The sequence below is a fragment of the Crocuta crocuta genome, unplaced genomic scaffold, assembly GCF_008692635.1.
Source record: "Crocuta crocuta isolate KB4526 unplaced genomic scaffold, BGI_CrCroc_1.0 scaffold290, whole genome shotgun sequence".
Classification (NCBI taxonomy): Eukaryota; Metazoa; Chordata; class Mammalia; order Carnivora; family Hyaenidae; genus Crocuta; species Crocuta crocuta.
This window is the reverse complement of record NW_027527429.1, coordinates 301387-320702: the sequence shown is the minus strand read 5'-3', so window position 1 is coordinate 320702 and position 19316 is coordinate 301387. Positions and strand designations below refer to the sequence as shown.

Below are 19316 nucleotides of genomic sequence, written 5' to 3'. Positions count from 1 at the left end.
ACAGAGCCCAGCGTAGGTCTCGAACCCAGGAACGTGTGATCATGACCTGAGCCGAAGTGGGACGCTTAACTGACTGAACCACCCAGGCTCCCCAAGTGTCTGACTCTTGATTTCGGCTCAGGTCATGATTTCATTGGTTTGTGGGATCGAGCCCCGAGTCGGGCTCTGTGCTGACAGTCCCAGAGACTGCTTGAGATTCTCTCTCTCCTCCCTCTCTGCCCCTCTTCTGCTCGGTCACCTACATGCCTGCTGTCTCTCAAAATAAATAAATATACTTTAAAGAATATTAATAGTAATTTGTAGGAAGGCTGTATCAAAGACATCAGGTTTTCCTAAAACAAGCAGATTTGTATATTTAGTGTTGACATTTTAATCCAGAGTCCTTCCAAATATAATTGTAAAGTATCAAGTGGGTTGTTGTGCTATCTGGCAAGTTTGTTAATTTAAACATTTCTGTGTTTCTGGGTGCCTGAGTGGCTGAGTCAGTTGAGCTCATCCAACTTCTGCTCAGGTCATGGTCTCATAGTTTGCGAGTTCAGGCCCGGTGTTGGGCTCTCTGTCAGAGATCCTCTTTCCTCCTCTGTCTCTCTGCCCCTCCCCTGCTTGCACTCATTTTCAAAAATAAGTATTAAAAAATAAATAAATAATAAACATTATCTTTTTGTGAACTAGTGTGTGTGTGTGTGTGTGTGTGTGTGTGTGTGTCTGGATTACAGTGTGTCTGAGTGTCCATCTCTTGGGTTTCAGGGCACCACCAAGATTAACACTTTCAACTGGTCCAGAGTACGAAAACTCAGCTTCAAGAGGAAAAGGTTTCTCATCAAACTGCACCCAGAGGTCCGTGTAAGTATGATTTCAAGCACTTTCTAAATTTTAAGAGAACTTACTCTGCTAGAATATTGACTTCTCAAATTACTTTATAAATCACTTGAGTGTGATGCACACAAGAGTTTGAGGACGGGATCTGGAATTGTGCGGAAGGGCTTTTGGGTACTCTGCCCAGTAGGGCTGCTACTGAGGGTAGGTCGGCGTCCCGGCGGGCCCTGTGTACACAGCTCCTCCCAGCCGGCTCTCAGCGTTAGCCGGGTCCGGGGTGAGAGGGAGAAGCTCCTGGGGGCTGCTGAGAACAGTCCATTTACTCCAGCCTCTTTGTTCTCCAGGTAAGAGGCCGTGGTCTGAAGGCCCACAGCACGTTAGCGTTAGAGTGTCCGTCCCCGTAGGCTGAGGGCCACTCCCAGTGTGCTCCTGTTTCTTTGATTCAGAAATTAGCCTTTTACTAGCTCTAATTGGAAAAGCCTTGATTTTCAAAAAATAAGTACTCCTTTCATTTGAGAATGTCAGTCAATAAAATAACTACGCATGAATTTACTGAAATGGGTAAAGATGGAAAAAGTAAATGTCTCTATAAGTGTGACAGGAAGAATCCGGTACTTGAAGCAAGTCGAAGGTATCCACCTTGGTACATTTCCAGTGTACAGAGGAGGTTAGGAAGCCAGAGTAGATTAGCCGAGCGTGGCGGTTGAGGCGTAAGAGGCTGTGTCAGCGAAGACATGCTTCATGGTGGGAGATTTAAGCCCTGAGCCAGTAGAGAAGAAAGGCTCTACTTAAGCTTTTAAAAGGCACTTGATTAGCAAGAGCTTTTGTCAAACAGCGGGTTCCTGAGCTGCCTTGGCGCTTACTTTCTGTAGAAGCCGGAAAAGATGGCTTGTTTCTTACTCAAGCATCTGCCGTAGGGATGGAAGGGAAGAATAAGGAAACATACATGAAATGCAGGTAAAGGGCTGCTGTTTTCTCCGTGAGTGAAAGAAAGGGTGCTGTTGTGACCAGCAGGGAACCCTCACCCAGCCCCACGTGCCAGAGCAGCAGCACAGCACCCCACCAAAGCCCAGGGCTGCAGCCACACCCGTCCGCAGCAGTTACCGCTTGTGTCCATCAGCACTTAGATGTGTTTTTTTTAAATGTTTTATTTATTTCTAGGAGAGAGAGAGACAGCGTGAGCAGGGGAGGGTCAGAGAGAGAGGGAGTCACAGACTGAAACAGGCTCCAGGCTCTGAGCTGGCAGTCAGCACAGAGCCCGACGCGGGGTTCGAACCCACGAACCGCGAGATCATGACCTAAGCGAAAGTCGGACGCTTAACCGACTAAGCCACCCAGGCGCCTCCATCAGCACTTAGATGTTAAAGACTGAATCCAGACGTCCGGGCAGGATAGTCTTTCTAGAAGGTAATTTAGTAATACATCACAAATTCAAAAATGGGCATTGTTGGGGCACCTGGCTGGCTCCGTCGGAAGAGTGTGTGACTCTTGATGTTAGGGTCATGAGTTCGAGCCCCGTGTCAGGTGTAGAGGTTACTTAAATAAATAATTTTTAAAAATCTGCATTGTTTTAAGCTCAGTATAACAATTCTAGGAATTTATCCTGGGGAGTGACTATGAGAGATGAGGCAGTAGTTTCTTCAAGATGGTGTGTGTGAGCCTTTAAATCTACGCCATGGGCATCCAGCACATCCCAGACTCCACAGGGAGATGATTGGGCAACAGTGTAGAAATCATTGCCTGATAGAGAGGATGCCCCGGTTTGCTGGGTGGGATGTGTCCCAAGGAGATGCGTGTAAATGTTAGCAGTTGTGTGATCATAGGTGACTGCATTTTTCTGATCATTTCTGAAGTGAATATGTAGATAGCTATTTTTCTTCTCTTACGTAAATGGCACCAGAAGTCTTTATAGATAATGCAGGGAAAAAATTCTTCCTAAATTTTTAAGTTTATTCATTTATTTATTTTAAATGTTTCTTTTTGAGGGGTGCCTGGGTGGCTCAGTCAGTTAAGCGTCCGACTTCTGCTCGGGTCACAATCTCATGGTTCATGGGTTTGAGCCCCACGTTGGACTCTGTGCTGACAGCCAGCTCAGAGCCTGGGGCCTGTTTCGGATTCTGTGTCTCCCTCTCTCTCTGACCCTCCCCTGCTCACGCTGTATCTCTCTCTCAGAAATGAATAAAATATTTTTAAAAATTTTTTTAATAAATAAAGATTTATTTTTGAGAGAGTGTGCACACCACCCACAGGCGTGCCTGTGAGTGGGGCAGGGGCAGAGAGAGAGGGAGACAGAATCCGAAGCAGCTCCAGGCTCCAAGCTGTCACCACAGAGCCTGACCTATGGCCCCGACCCATGAACTGCAATATCATAACCTGAGCCAAAGTCCAACGCTTAACTGACTGAGCCACCCAGACGCCCCAAGTTTATTTTGAGAGGGAGTGCATGCGCACACACTTGAACTTGAGCAGTGAGGGGCAGAGAGAAGGGAAGAGAGAATCCCAAGCAGGCTCCCTGCTGTCAGCACAGAGCCCAACTCAGAACTTGATCTCATAACTGTGACATCATGAACTTAGCAAAAATCAAGAGTCAGATGCTCAACCTGCTGAGCAGGTCCCCCCAAAATATCTTCCTAATGTTTAACTTTGAATAAAAATCTGTTGTCTGAATGCCTCCTAAATTTTCTTGAATTAGTAGCTTGAACCTTTGTACTTTGTTTCTAGGGACCTTACCAGGACACGCTAGAGTTCTTATTGGGTAGCAGAGACGGATGCAAGAACTTCTGGAAGATCTGTGTGGAATATCACACCTTCTTTCGACTCGTTGATCAGCCTCAGCCCAGAGCTAAAGCTGCCCTCTTCAGCAGGGGCTCCTCCTTCAGATACAGGTGGGGCTGCCACACGCCGGCCGGGCCCTGCTGGCTTTGTAGGACTAAGAGTGTGCGTGTCCCCGGTCAGGAAACAACCGCTGTGAGACGGTTCAGGGAGTTACATACAGAGCGCGGCTACTATGAAACTGGCGAGAGCAAATCCAGTAAAATAGTGGAAAAAATAGTTCTGATAAAAACTAGAAAATCAGGCATGCTTATCACAAAGCAGAACTTTACAGTGTCTCTGGGAGCCTAGAGGGCTGGCAGGTATGATTTTGCCTTCATGAAAAATCAGTGCTGGGAATTGCTGCTGCTGCTTTTCCTTAAAATCTGAACTTTTATTCCCAGCGGAAGGACTCAGAAGCAGCTGGTGGATTATGTCCGAGACAGTGGGGTGAAGAGGGTTCCCTACGAGAGGTGAGCACCATGGTCCTTGTGACGGAAAGTCTGTGCTTTTAACATTAGTATTTTACGTTTTTTTTTTTTAATGTTTCTTTATATTTGAAAGAAGAGACCGCACGCGTAGGGGAGGGGCAGAGAGGGAGACACGGACTCTGAAACAGGCTGAGCACAGAGCCTGATGCGGGCCTCCAACTCAGGAACAGTGAGATCATGACCCGAGCTAAACTCGGACACTTAACCGACTGAGCCACCCAGGTGCCCCGATATTTTATGTATTTTTAACCTTTCCCTGAAAACAGTCAGCTCAAGTACATAAACATGTATTTTGACTCCAGAGTTCTATTTCTTTAATTTTTTTAAAGATAATGGATTAATATCTTTCTATAGTTAGTGTTTAGATACAGATAGTGACTTTTTTTTTAATTTTTTTTTAATGTTTTATTTATTTCTGAGAGTGAGAGAGACAGTGTTAGCAGGGGAGGGTCAGAGACAGAGGGAGACACAGAATCTGAAGCAGCTCCAGGCTCTGAGCTGTCAGCACAGAGCCCGACACGAGGCTCGAACCCACGAACCGTGAGATCATGACCTGAGCTGAAGTCCAGCGCTTAACCGACTGAGCCCCTCAGGTGTCCCCATATAGTGACTTTCTAGTCTCTAATCTGCGTAGCAGATCCTACATGTAATGTCTCATATAGTATGGTAAACTTTGAATCAAAAATTTCACGGGCTTTTTGCATGTGGGATTTTTCTTCAGCGTGAGGGGATGATTTTACCTCTTCTGCGGCATCTGTTTTTATCTGAGTTCTTGCTTTTTGTCACTGCCTGTCCAGCCAGATGCCTGTGGCATATTGTCAGAACCTTGGCCCCATTCTTACGTGTGCCCTTCCCCGGGGCATGGCTGTGCTCTGGACAGGCGCTGGGAAAGGCATCTCGGGGCTCACAGATTGTTCTCTGTTTGCAGGAGACACAGCAAGACCCGGACAGCTGTTCATGCTCTGACTGCAGACTTGCCGAGGCAGGTTAGTCCTTCCAGTGGAAGCAGATGTGATACTGTCGCCTGTGCTCTGTTGGAGAGCCACCTGGCAGTGTTGTGACAGGACCCTTAGACTCAGTCCTGTTGTCCACATGGCTCTCCCGGCCCCAGGGCTTCTTGCAGAAAAGGAGTCCTAAGTAAAGAGAAAGCTTTGTGCGTTGATACGCGCCACAGCGGTATTGTGATGCTAGAATCCTGACCACCGCCTGTGGAGGTGACTCACTAGCACGGTCTCGGCTGTGCCTATTCGGCAGGGAGTGCTTGGGGAGCAGCTCGAGTCTTGTCACGGTGGGGGGCGGGCGGAGGCCCGGGACGCGCACACAGTGCGCTGCCAAGTGAAGCCAGGAGGTTGCGGAGCAGCCTGTGCAGTAAATCTAAAGTGACAAATAGATGCTCAGAGGAGACAGGCTAGAGGCATAAACCTCAAAGTCCCATGTCATCTCTGGGTGGCAGGGTCCCCAGGCAAGTTGTACTACAGTGGGCCAGGCGTGCGCGTGTCAGGAAAGCAAGTGGTGGACGACAGTGTACGCTGCCAGCTCAGGGCGCTAAGTTACTTACACTGCATTCATGGGGCGAGCTTTTGGTGCTAATATGTTAAAGGTGAAAAGCAGGAAACAGACGCGTATCTGTGTTTGGCACGATTACTGCTGTACCGAGCACGGGCGTACCCAGAGGCACAGGCACATCTTCACAGAGAAACACTGGGCCACAGAGTCGAAAACGTGTTAACAGCTGGTGTTCTGGGACGTGGTCCTATGCTTCCCGCATGTGCTGCTAGAGGCTTCCATCCCCAGGCTCGCATGCCAGCTTCCACACACACGTACTTTACGTAGACTCCTGTCTCTCTGTCACGGTCTTCTCATGCAGCTCTGTGGTTTCTTATTTATAAGTGTTTAATTCTTGCACGATGTTAGTCCTTGTTGACCACTGGTCATTTATTATGGTATTTCCAGAAGCTGCACTTGTACCTCATGTTTGAAGCTCATGTTTCCCAAACTTTGTTTAATTGGATATTTTAAATAAAAACATTCTTTAACTCTTCTAGGTATGTTTCCTATTTAGGAGTTTTTTGCTAAATCTATTGATATCAAAAGATTTTTATTTAAACAAAGTTCAAATTTATGAATAGCTTTTTTTAAATTTTATTTATTTTGAGAGAAAGAGGGCACACAAGCACAGGAGGGGCAAAGAGAGAGGGAGGCAGAGAATCCCAAGTGGGCTTTGCACTGTCAGCACAAAGCCCAACGCAGAGGCCGATCCCGCAAGCCACTAATAAATAAAATAGTATGAATAGGGATGCCTGAGTGGCTCAGTTGATTGAGCGTCCAGTCCAACTCTTGATTTCAGCTGAGGTCATGATCTCAGGTTCATGGGTTTGAGGCCGGAGTCAGGTTCCATGCTGGATGCACGGAGCCTGCTGAGATCTTGTCTCCCTGTCTCTCTGCCCCTCCCCAACTTGTGCTCGCTCTACACGTATGCTCTCTTTCTCTCTCTCTCAAAATAAACATTAAAAAAGTATAAATAGTCTAAAAATTACATTTAAACTTTCAGTTCTGATACTGTCTTTCAAAAACCACAAGAACACATTGAGTCCAGTTTTTCGATTGAAAATGTGACAGGATGGGCACCTGAGAGCAGATTACCCCGTGGAACGAAAGTCGGTCACCGTGTGGCGTCCTGCTGCCGCGCCCACACTGCATGCTGCTCCTCATGCAGAAAGGCGCTCAGGACCGATTGGTGGCACCTTGTCTAATCACCCTCTTCCCAATGTCGTGCGTGTACACGGCATCTGAAGTTCCCTGGAGGCATGACTGTCTTGTGACACGTGAGAAGGGCAGGCTCACTCGTTCCTTGTGTGTGGGACTGAGGACAGGGCTCCTCCTGCCCCTGAGTAGCTTCTCACACGAGCTGGGGGCAACGCCAGTGCTTCCTGAAGGCTCTGGGCTCCAGTGCCCGTGTGAGTGTACCATGCGCTCCATCACTGCCTGGCTGTAACCTCCGAGGAAGGAGTGCCACGTGCAGATGCGTGTGTCCCCTCATTGGCGCTTTGCTTTAGAATCTCGTTAGCTGAGTGATTCCATTCAGCTCACACCCTCTGTCCTTCCCTCCAGAAGTGATGAGGACCCAGCATGCCCACTGCACCCTCAGGTGGCTCGGGACACAACAGGAGACACCAGTGCATGTGGCTAGGTTTTAGTGCAGAAATGGTCCCTACTGTAGACATTATACACCGTAAGAGAAAAAATGCCATTGTAAGGGGTTTAAACTGATGACCCTGAGTCCTTTTGAAATCCCATCTGGGTTTACGAATCTTCAGTTCTAGTGGGGAAAGTCTGGTCGGTTGCCTTTCTTACTAGAGGCTGAGAAGGAAATGTGCAGACACACGGTTAGCTTTGCAACTTTCTCATGGTAATTTGTAATTTTATGTGCGCCTCTTTCTTCTCTTCACCTTGACCCACAGAGCGTCCCCTTCACCGAGGGCCTGAGGACCTCTGCGCCCCCGACTTCTGCAGACGCCCCCTTCTGTTCTGTCCCTTCCTCCCCTCTGGCCCTGCGGGGCCTGCCTGATTTCAGAGACAGCACTGGCTCCCTCACCGAGCCCCGGACTCCCGACGCCAGGAGGCCAGCCGCAGCCGACGGCGACACCAGAGGGGCCCCGGCCCCCGGGCCGCCTGCGCCGCAGCCTTGTCAAGGTGTTGGGTTTTGTCACGTTGTGAGGAGCTGCAGCCCCAGCCGTCCCGTGGGTCAGAGTCACGACGCCGCCACAGGCCCAGATGCAGGGGGCGCTGGCAGGGAGCGCAGAGCTGCTGGTAAAAGCGACCGCGGGGGTGGCAGTGGCGTGACCGTGGGCTTGTCCCCCGCCAAGGGGGAGCACCCGCACGGCCGGCAGGGCGGTGGCGGCGGGGGGCCTGTTTTCACATTGACAAATGCCCGGCTGCAGGTGTCTGAGGAGTTCATAGACGATGACCCGGCTGACATCTCTTTCTTTGCTGGAGGCTCGGAGGCGTTCTCCTTCCCCTACTGCGCGCTAGCCCCGCAGGCCCCTTCCTGCGCTCGCCCTGCCCCCGCCCCATCCAGCCCAGACAGGTACCCCCCGGAGGTCATGCACATGCACGTAGAGCACGGTTTTGAATTTGAGGGAGAGGATGGCTTTGGCGGCAACGTGCACCCCTCAGACACCTCAGAGCTGTTTGAGGTGAAGGCGCAAGCCAGCCTGATGCAGAGCCTGCTGAGCCCCTCGGAGACCAGCTCGCTGAGGAACAACCAGTCCGAGAACAGCTCCCTCAGCAACTTGCCGCTTCACAGCGGCCTGTCTGTGCGCACCCCCAGCTCGGCCAACCAGTCCGAGGCCAGCTCCATGGCCAACTTCCCCGCCTGCTCGGTCCGCTCCGAGGCCAGCTCAGCCTTCCAGCTCTCGGACATCATCGACCAGTTAGAGCAGCTCAGCTACCCGCCCACCACCGCTGAGGACTCCAGCAGCACAGACACGGATTCGTGGGGCGCCGAGGCCGGGGCCCCCCTAGACATGAGCCTTTTTTTCAGCAACCCTTTTGCACAGACAGGTGGAGAGAGAGTCCTTTTCAATCTGCAGACCATAAAGAATTTGACTCCAGGAGAGCGGGTGGATAAACACCCTTCCTGACCAGCCCAGGCCCCCTGCAGGGCCACCCACCGCCCACTCAGTGCAGTGAGAGCTCAGATTGGTGGCTTTACACCCAGGAAGCGAGTCTGTGTTCATGGCTAGATGGTCTTCTTCTTCCGGATTCTCTCATTAGTCTGTTCTGAATGTCGGAGGATTAAAACTTTTGCTTAGAATGGTGTGTTAAAAGGTGTAAAATAGAAGAGCATTTCCACCTCAGGGCTGATGAGCTAGTCTTACAGCTTTCCTTCTCTGGCTTACACTCCGATTCAGCTAAAACCTGGTACTCCCCACCCCATTTTGAATGGTACGTGGCTCTGATTCGCATTGATCTCTGTTGCAGTGTGTCCTGTGCCCATTGCTGCTTTCGAAGCTGAAGCTTGCTGTGCGTGCTGCGTTAGGATGGGGGGTGTTGTGTGGTCAGCCCCGCACGGACCTTCCAGTACGCCCTGCAGAACCCGGCCCTTGGGAAAGGCTGTGAAGGCCAGGGCCCCCTGCCTGCCCAGCCCTCCAGTGGCACGCAGTGGGGCCCCTGGGCCTGCCCGCAGCACCCTCTGTGCCGAAGGTGTCGTCCACTGACTGGAGACCCAGAAATGGTGCTGTGTTTAGATAGTGGGCTTGGGGAAGCTTTGGTGTAAAATGCAATGTAAGCTTGAACTTCTTTCTTCCATCTGGCTTAGTGGTTGCAGAAAAAGCAGAACCGGACACACCGATCTGCCTGACAGTTCAAGTGTGCAAGCTCCCAGCAGAGCTCTTTGCTTCAGACTGATTAGGGGGCCGGTTCACTAAGCAGCAGTGCCCAGGAGCCCCACACGCGTCAGGGGCTGAGACGCTCTCTCTCTTTGGGAATGTCGTTCCTTCAGGTCAAGCGGCAGCTGTTTTCTAGCAGTGTCTGTTTCTGAGGCAGTTGGAACGGTCGTGTGAGTGGACAGCCTGAGGTGGCTGTGCCCGGCGGGTGGGCACAGCGCAGGCGCTGTGAACCCCGGGCTGCTGCCCACGGCACAGATGGCCTTACCTAGTAGAGATGTGCGCGTGAAAGGCCGTGTTTCTTAACTGTCCCTTGGTGAGTGCAGACCTCCTGTCCATCCCTGCTGGTTGCCGAACCGAGCCCTCCCCTGGGGAGGATACATGTGCACACACCGAGCAGCCAGCTGCCTCTCGTGAGTGGCAGGCTTTCTTTGTCACCAGCAGTCATCGAATACCAGCAGAGGCTTTTTGCCTAATGTATTGATTTTCCATTTCTGTAGCTGCCTTAAACCTCCGGCACAGTCTCATCACTGTGGTCTGCGGGGCGAGCACATGGCATGTGTCCTCATCCCGTCCCTTGTTCCTGAGACGTGGCCTCTGTCCAAGGTGGAGGCTATCTGGTGCAGTTTCGTGTTGGCTGACCAGTATCTGCGAAGAGACCGTGTGAGCCAGGTAGAAGGTGGTGGGCTGCACAGGTAGGAACCACGAGTTAGAATAGCATGTTTCTGTGTCACTCAGAAGCAGACTGTGTATCTGTGCAGCAAAGAGTTAATACATCTTCCTGGGAAATGCATTTCCTAGGCTGTAGTCATCGCGAGAGCTGCCTCTCTCCTAATGAAGGTGCCTGGCATCAGGCTCAGCGAACCTAAGTCGCCCTGTTTCAGGTGTCCAAGCAGCAGGTCCCGTGTGGGTGGGTGGGAGCCAGGGCTGCGGGTGGCGGGGGCACCGCATAACACTGTTGTCCTGCAGATTCTGAGTAAAGGCTGCTCTCCGGCAGCTTCTGCCAGGCCTTCCTCTACAGGAGTTTTGTTTCCCCAGTGAACCTTCATTTTCTGGAGTTGATTTTTTTTAGCCTTTTATTTGGAAAGCTTTCAAAATACCCAGAAGCAAAGGGGAGTGGACATACCCTGGTCACCACCCCATTCAGCGTCACCAGGGTCCGACCCTGCTTGTGCCGTCTGCCTTTTCCTTCCCCTCCATGCCTGGTGCTCTGGTGTTCTCTTGTGGCCCGGACAAGCTATGCCTTTCCTCAGAATGCCTGCGTGCATCTCTGAGAGCCGACCCCTTCTCTCATGGTGCCCCCGGCAGTGATGCAGAATTAATAACCCCATGGTATCCTCTAATACCAGGGACGTACTTGAATTTGCCCAGTTGTCTAAAGGGCCTGTTAATACCTGATTTGTTCAGATCAGGCTTCAAACACTCTCTGCTCGAGGCATGTGGCCATGACCGCTTTTCCATCTTTTCCCATTGAGAAGACCCACTTCGTGCCGGTGACTTGTAGAAGGACCAGGGGCCTGGCTCATGCTCCTGCCTGTGCCGTCACCCGTCTGCCCTTCCCCGGCTTCTCTGAAGGCTGGACCCCGAGCCACGTAGACCACCAAGCACGCGCCATCACCCACACCCCCCCTTATCCCGCAGCCCCGCAAGGCTGGTGCCTCCATGCCATCAGCACGTGGGGCAGCACGGCTGGGAAATGGGCCCAGTGTCCCAGACGCTCTGTGGACACCACTGTCCAGCTGTTATGTTCAGATTCAGGTTTAGCTTTTTGGCAAGATCTGGAGAAACGCGTAAGAGCTGTTCTTTTCCAGAGCTCTCACACTGTGTTTAAGTTGGCAGGTCTCCCTTTCTAGTGAAGTCAGTTAATTAGAAGCGAGCGCGGCTCTCCTTGGAGGCCTGCGCTCCTGTCTCCACCACCCTCTCCGCTTCTGGGTGGGTTGTAACCCCCACCCCCCACACAGAGAGAGTTCTTTAGAAACCTGGGGGGAGTGAGCCCGAAGGACGTTTCCTGCATGTCTTTCTGCTCATAGCAGACCGTTCAGGCAGTGAGCTTGTTGTGTTTTATCGTAGTAAGAGGTGCTTTACCATAGATGTTAAAATATCTGGAGCAGTTCGGATTGAGGGTCAGCACTTCCTGAAGCAGGATTGGGTCTCTCTTTTGTTTGTTTATGGCTGCTGATCACAGTTGCCTTCCCTCTGGAAGCCCTTGTGTGCACGAGGCCGTCGTGGGACAGTGGCCCCGCATCCCAGGCTTACAGGGTGGCTGTTCACACCTGAGTGAGCTGTGCAGGGCTGTCACCAGCACTTCTGACATCAGCAGCCGCTTTGCTGAGAGCGTGTAGTTGAAAAGTGCCTGCAGCATGTGGACAGTTTTCTCCTTTTATGTGCTGCCCTCGGCCAGATGCAGGCCTGACCTCCGGCAGGAGGGACCGACCAGCCCCGTCACAGACGGGGGCGCTGGGACCGCAGACAGTGCCTGTTGCCTCCGAGGGCACGCCTGCTTGAGGCAGGGTGTTTATTTATATTAGTTACCTAGTCTGTTTTTGTATTTAAGTCTCTAAAGTTCAGTATTTTACATACGCCAGTATATGAGTATCTAAAGTCTAGTAGTAAAGTTTCAGATTAGTAAGGTTGACTGCACTCAAATAGGTAATGGTGTGCACTGTATAACTTTATAAATCACTAGGTTTGGCTGTGTGCCTTTTCTGTCTTCCGAGGGAATTCTCGAGTGTGGAATTAGGTCAGGATCCCCTTTCCCAGTTAACACAGCGTGTTGTGTAATTGACACACAAGGTTACATTTGTGTCGGTTGTACAACAGTGACTGGACAAGTCTGGGCCTCATCTGTGCTTGCTGTGAGTGTGGTGGCCACCTGTCACCACACAACCTCATCACAGTGCTTTCATGCCTGTGACGACGCACATTTTAGAAATAGCAGTAATGGTAGATGGATGGACAATAAAAATAGACCATCGGAAAGCTCATAGGGAAACCTGTTCATCTGTTCATCGTTGTTTGCAAAGTCCTTTCTGAATTGGGTCCTGTGTGCTCATACTTGGATTTTCAGTGACAAGCTCCTCCTCCACCTGCTGCCCTGCACGAATCACCGTGAGCACCCCTCCTGTTCTGGCTGCGATCACGTGGGACCCACCCAGCACATGAGCCACGTCCCCGTGAGCCATGTGTTTGTGTGACATTTGATGCCAGTGCCTGTGTCTTCCCTCACGGTTGGTGGAACATCAAAAAAGAAATCCATTTCTAGAACAATTACTTCACAGACAAAAATGTTAACTTCTCGGGCGCTTACAGTTGAGAATTTCAGTATGTGTTCTCAAGGCACAGAGTCACACTGCCAGGTTTGGCTTTGGCCCTTGTCCTGAAGTTACAGGACTGTCACAGCTGGCTGGAGCGCAGGTGGCTGCCCTGGCCCCTCTGTCCACACAGTGGCCGTGCCCATGAGGTCCCAAAGTTCTATCTTTTGCCTAAAAACCTCTACCTTCCCTTCAGAAATGCAGAGGAAAGGAACTGGTACTTCTGACCGCTTAATTTATTCATTCTCTAAAGAAAACACTGATGTTGCCTTGTTTGTGGTACTTAACAAAATTTGTTTTCCACTGAAATTGCCATTTATAAATTCACAGATATGTACTAATTCAGAATTGTTTATTCAATAAAATAAGGAAATATTTGCTATGAACTTTTAAATGGGCTTTTTAGCTTCCTTTTCCTCTCCTTTTTTATAGTTGTGGTGTACATCTCGCGCACTAAATGAGTCTCTGACACAGCTGCATCCCATTCCTACAGCCTCTTCCCTGGGCCTCTTCCACTTTGTAGGCTTCTGAGCAGCAAGTAGGCACTGCGGCGCTGTACGGACGGGCTTACTGCGGGTATGGACGACGGCGGTCCTGTGAGAGCCCAGCAAAGGAGGGTGTCGTGCGCTTTCACAGGGGGGGTGCTCTCAAGGCCTGACAGGCGCGGACTTGGAGTCCATGGTCTGCTGCTCCAGGCCCTGCACTGCGCCTCTGAGGCGGCGCTATGTTCAACGTTGGGGACGAACTCGTGGTCCTTAGGCTTGGACTGCGCACAAAACACCTGGTTGGCTTCGTAATTCCGGAGGTGAGAGCACTGTTCCCTTTCCTCCCAAGTCAGCCGGAACCCTATAGAGCCCCAACCTAAAGTGCCGCAGCGACACAGGTCCTGGACTTGAGTCTCCCACTTGGCCAACACGAGCTCTTGTTGCCCCCACGGAGCCACCCGCCCCTGTGCAGCCCCCCACTCCAGTCCCGGAGCGTGGCACGTGCTGCCCTCACCTCTCCGGGTGCTCTGAACAGCATGGGCACCTGGGGGCGGGTGCTGGTCTCCTCCCTGGGGGGGTTCTCGGTGCCTGGAGTGGGGGGCGTGACGGTGGCGGCAGCCTTCCAGAAAAGCACCTTGGCACAGACCCCCACTCCACACCGCGTGGGCAGTCACTTCCCCACTCAGAGGGTAGTGTGCCACCAGACATCATTCCCTCCCACAACACATGGATCCGTAAGGAGCTGTTTCATTAGCAAATCCAGATTTCAAGAAACTGCTGAGAGCATTTCTCTTTTGCATCCCATCTCTAGGTTGGCTGGTTAGGAGGGTGAACACTGTCTGGCTCTTACTGCTGAATTATGTTAATCCAGGTTATGTTTCTTTCCTAACAAACATTACATGCAGGCTTTTTGTGGGTTGTTTTTTTTTTTTTTTTTTGAATAGTTGGTTTGGTTGTGGGTGCCTTGTCCGCAATGCCGCGGTGGGTTCAGAAGACCCGGGTCCTCCATTAGAACCCAGACGCAGGGCGCCCTGCACTACACGTAGGAGGCCCCACCCCTAACAGATGGCCCAAAGTGTGACTGTTGTAGGCCACACCACCTATTTTTCTTAATAGAAAAAGAGCCCTGTTTATTTAGAACAAAAGAAAAGATTGAAAACACACGTCGGTGTCCCGCTCTTCACTTCAGGTCGCCACAGCCATCTCCACACCCCAAGGCCGCCCCGTGCCAGGCACATCCTAGCCCAGAAGCAGAGCCAAAAGTAGGTTTCTGCTAACTTGTTACGCTTACATTTACCTTAATTCTTGGTGTAGTGTTTTCCGCTTCATAGGATTAAGGATCCATTTTTCAAAACCAAGGGAGTTTCTAGATCTTACTTTCCTGCTATCATGTTAACCTTCAAACTTGACCTTGAATTTTCCAAACCGAACCTTGATTCTTCTCCCACCTTAGGCAAAATTTTCAAGCTTGTTCATTATGGGGTTTTGAAAAATAAAGGTATGAAATGAAAATAAGCATAGGGGCACCTGGGTGGCTCAGTCGGTTTAACGTCCGACTTCGGCTCAGGTCAAGATCTCGCGGTTCGTGGGTTCAAGCCCCGCGTCGGGCTCTGTGCTGACAGCTAGCTAGCTCAGAGCCTGGAGCCTGTTTCAGATTCTGTGTCTCCCTCTCTCTCTGATCCTCCCCTGCTCATGCTGGCTCGCTCTCTCTCTCTCTCTCTCTCAGAAGTAAATAAAAAACATTTTTAAAAAATTTTAAGAAAATAAGCATAAATTTTGGTCTGTGCTATTGTCTCTCACCAGCTAGTTAGATGGATAAAATCCATAAAATGGCATTTCAAAAATTGTAAGAAATATTTAGAAATTTTCCGAAATAAAGACATCACTTGCCAGAGTTGCTTACTGTTGGCAGTTTGAAATGTTTTGAACGCGTGTTCTCGAAGGTAATCCAGCCTTGTACCTGGGCCCTCTGAGTGCAGAGTCGTCCTGAATTTGGGTGGACAGCATGGAGTCCCCCCAGCAGGAGTGGGGAGCTCAATACAACCTATCGTATGTGTTGATTTCAAATAATGTGATGCGGGAAATTGAAGAAGTTCCGAAAATTCTCATGCACAACTAAAGGAATCGGTCATTCTTCTTTTTTTTTTTCTTTTTAAAGTTTGTTTATTTTGAGAGACTATGAGCGGGGAAGGGCAGAGAGAGAATCCAAGCAGGCTCTGTGCTGATAGCACAGACATGGGGCTCGAACTCACAGACCGTGAGTGAGGTTATGACCAGAGCCGAAAGCAAGAGTTGGATATTTAACCGGCTGAGCCACCAGGCGCCCCAGAATCAGTCATTCTCGATGCTACAGTGACACAGTAGAGCACTACCACCTTTGGGTCTAAGTAGGTCAATGGCAGGGACCCTTGTCACTCAGAATAATAACCTTGGACATGGGAGTCTGTTTTTACCAGTATCTGAGATTGTTTCCCTGTCAATTACGGCTAAATGTGTTCTGTGGCGTCTGAAATGATGGTCTAGCATTTAAAAAACCCCTCAGACCTGCATTCTGATAGTCGACAATGACAGGGTTTCTGAGGCAGGGGGCCTCTATCGTTAGTGCCCTTGCACACCGTCACACGGGGTGAGAGCAGCAGCCCGTGAGCACCACGGGCCCTGTCACTCCGGAAGAACACACCCGCGGAGCCACCACCTGTATGCAGTGTATGTATGCGTTGGCAACCTCACACATGCGGCGCTAAGGCTGGCCCGCACGGGAAAGGGCATGGAGCCGCGGGCGCCCCCCCACCCCCAGCAGTCTCCAGGGTAGACGGGTTCCGTGCTCACTGCCACTTGCTTGAAACCGTGTGTCCTGACAGATTTACCTTGTCGTGTAGGATGTGTGTTTACATAATCTGAGGCAGGTATGGTTTATAATGTTTTGCTGGCGCTGATGGATTTAATAAAGACAGGTGCTTGATGGCAGTTTGTGGTACTTTTTAATCTATTCACTAAGTTGTGTGTTGACCATTTTTTGTGAAGTAAGTGTCCACAGTGATAATATCAAATGATGACTTTTATCTTCCCTGGAACCACAATACTTTATTCCAAACGAGCAGGCCATCCTGGAAGGGAGGTCCCTTGTACAAGTTCATCAGAAGGGCCATTTATTGGAAGCCGCATTCTCTAGTTTGGTGGCCTGACCAGCCGGACCCTATGGGTCATGGAGCCCATCCCTGTTGCTTCAAGGGGACCACCTCCTCCAGCTTCACCTTCTGCTGTAAACAGGAAGTCAAGTTGGCAGCCACTTTCTGGGAAACTGTCCACTGTGAACTTGTGGTAGGACCGCCCATCCTCGGGGTGCTGTGCGGGGCACGGCAGGGACGGAGTAGAGCAGTGGACGTAGCTTATTTTCATAAGCAATGAGTGTGAAATATCTCAGGTCTCACACTGAACAGTACAGTTGTGAAGAATAAGGTGTGTTGCTAGGAGCGTCTAGACGTTTTTGTGAATTCTCTGTGTGTAAAAATATCTCACGACACAATTCTGGGCTTGCTTGAGACAGAAAGGGTTTTGGAGTGTGAGTCCTAAGTAGCTCTTCTTTGGAAACACACCCCCTTGTAGGGTCCACACCGCGGGGCCAGTAGAGCCCTCAGCCTGTTTGATCCCTTCAAAACTGACCAGGCTCCTGCACACGGGCAGGAGGACCAAGGAAGCCCGTGTGATTTCAGGGTTGCTTTAGCGTATTTTAAATGTGTAATAAAAGCAAATTCGAGTTTGTTAGAATTAACATTGAATAAAAGTACATTCGGATTTGGTTAACAATTTCATGCTCTTACATCGTCCAGATTTTCATGGTCAGTGAATGTTGGCTCGAGTTTTCACTGCGTAGTGGTGCGAGACAGCCCGGGAAAGCTCTGCCCTCATAGCACTGGTGGCTCACCTCCGGGGCGGGACCCCCTCCCTGGGCCGGAGCCCTGCCAGCGCCAGCAGCCTTCCAGAGCTCCGGCTTTGTCAATGTGAAAATCAGGAGGCTCCCCTGCAGCCTGCCGGCCAGCCGCAGGGCCAGCCATGCCAGACTCGTGCGCACTGGCCCTTTTTGCAGCCCCTGCACTCCCCCGCCTGCACTCATGAGTGTTTGAGGCCAAATAAGCCAACTTTGGGTTTTATTAGCTGGTCACTATAGGCAACTGCATTTGAAGTCTCTGACCACAGTGTAAGAAGATCTCACTTTGAAGCCAGTGGTGGGTAGGGTGGGGAGGCACCAGGGGTCCTGGCCAAGTCACTTAGGTGCCAGCATTCTGTCCGCCCATTTAGCCACAGTTGGGAGTGACGGTGGTTTAAGAGCTAAAACACTGTGCATTTGTAAACCTACAGTAAGTTTCGATTATAAATAGCTTCTAAACCGGTTCAATTTCTCATATCAAACTTTGCTTTATAGATATCTTTAAAATTTGCCATTTAGTAGGTGCCGATTTTCCATTTAAAAAAACACTGGAAATAACCCTTTCAGGCTTAGAGGCCCTTTGACCACAGAATTCCTGTACTGTAAAAAGTGATGGAGCACCTCGTCTGCCCTCTTAGAACTTGGCCAGGACTTTGGCTTCTGCCCCGTCCCAAGCAAACCCTGTTTTAAGAAGAAAAAACAGTAGTAGTTACTCTTGTGGTATGATTCTAGAAAACCAGCATAAAATCCTTATTAATCAAAAAATTCAAGGAAGTAGAAAACAGTATGTTGAGCAAGTTTACGTGATCCAGTTTTTTTTTAACGAATGATTAGTGCAGAGTGTGACCTTAAAGCACACTTTTGTTTTTCAGATTCTTTAGCAGCGGGTTGGCACCTGTCTAAGCCTCTGCGATCTGCCTCCATCACCTGCGCACAGAAGGCGCCCCGCTCAGGGTGCGCCCTCCGCTTCGCTGGTCTTGGGCTGCCGATTCGCATCACAGTTGCATCTTGTCTAGAGCTGAGAAAAAACCCCAGAAACAGATCCCCGGGGTGTCCAAACCACCTGTGGTTGGTCTCTGAAATCCAGTCCCCCAGCCACCAACCAGTGTTCATTTCGCTCCCTGTCACACTGAGAATTGCACCCGATAGGGGCTTTGTTTACACACCTCCCAGAAAGTGCCCAGTGGGAGCAGTAGGCTAACGTTGGCTCAAGCGCGGTGAGAACTGTGGTGTCTGGCCAGCGTGGCAACACTTTCTCATTTCTTGCTCCATTCCCCTCCCCGTTCAATTCCAGGCCTTTCCGTGGACAGTCCTCAGCCTTCTCCCTCCACCCGGAAGAGCCCACTGAGCCTGAGCCCTGCGTCTCAGGTGACCCTGGGCCCAGCTGAACAGGGCTTGTCCCCCCTCCTGAGCCCTGTCCTTAGCGACGCTGGCGGAGCCAGGATGGACGGCGAGGAGGAGCCAAAACACAAGGTGGGCGCCATCCCCGCAGGAGGCAGGCCGCTGGTGGGCCTGGTTTGCAGGGGGCCTGAGAGGGCCCAGGGCAGACTCTGTCCCAGTGAAACCTGCCCCTCGAGCCGCACGTCACTTGGGGCTCTTTGGCCACCTTTGCACAGAGGCAGCCTTCCTTTTTCATTGAACGGCAATTCCTGGTACCTGTAGGCTTTAAGGGGGTGCGGTGGGGATGGCGGGGCCCTGGGGGCGCCCTCCGCCTCCTGCCCTCCCTCCTTTGTCGGACACTCTCGAACAAGCAGGTAACTGGGAGGGTGGCAGGGACCCCATCTTATTGGGCTCCGGGATCAGTGGGTTCTGAAGGAGAGACGGGGTGGGGTGGGGTCCGCACGGGGGAGCATGACACCAGAGGAGGAAGGAGGTGGGGGGTGCGGGTTTGAGGTGGCAAGTTGAGGCGTTGCCCACAGGCTTGGCTTTGCTCTCAGGGACAGGAGGCTGCAGGTCGGAGCGCCCCGGCTCGGGGACGCGGCGCTGGCCAGGGTCCCCCATTGCGTGGCCACCCGCACCCTCCTGGCCTGTGCCCCGCTGAGTGGCAGCACAGACCAGGTGGTCCCGGCCGTGCGGCTCTGCGGGTG

The 19316-nt window shown here is 51.2% G+C and overlaps 1 protein-coding gene across 2 annotated transcripts in view; it reads left to right on the top strand.

Annotated features, from left to right (window-relative positions):
- The window catches only part of FARP2 (FERM, ARH/RhoGEF and pleckstrin domain protein 2), a 105354-nt gene that overhangs the window by 62552 nt on the left and 23486 nt on the right, over window positions 1-19316 (top strand). For both annotated transcript variants that reach the window (XM_077757234.1, XM_077757243.1), the window contains 6 exons: window positions 748-843; window positions 3538-3701; window positions 4032-4100; window positions 5047-5104; window positions 7580-7928; window positions 18524-18702. In XM_077757234.1, the coding sequence (XP_077613360.1) occupies window positions 748-843; window positions 3538-3701; window positions 4032-4100; window positions 5047-5104; window positions 7580-7928; window positions 18524-18702 (915 nt within the window). The remainder of the gene's footprint in view (window positions 1-747; window positions 844-3537; window positions 3702-4031; window positions 4101-5046; window positions 5105-7579; window positions 7929-18523; window positions 18703-19316) is intronic.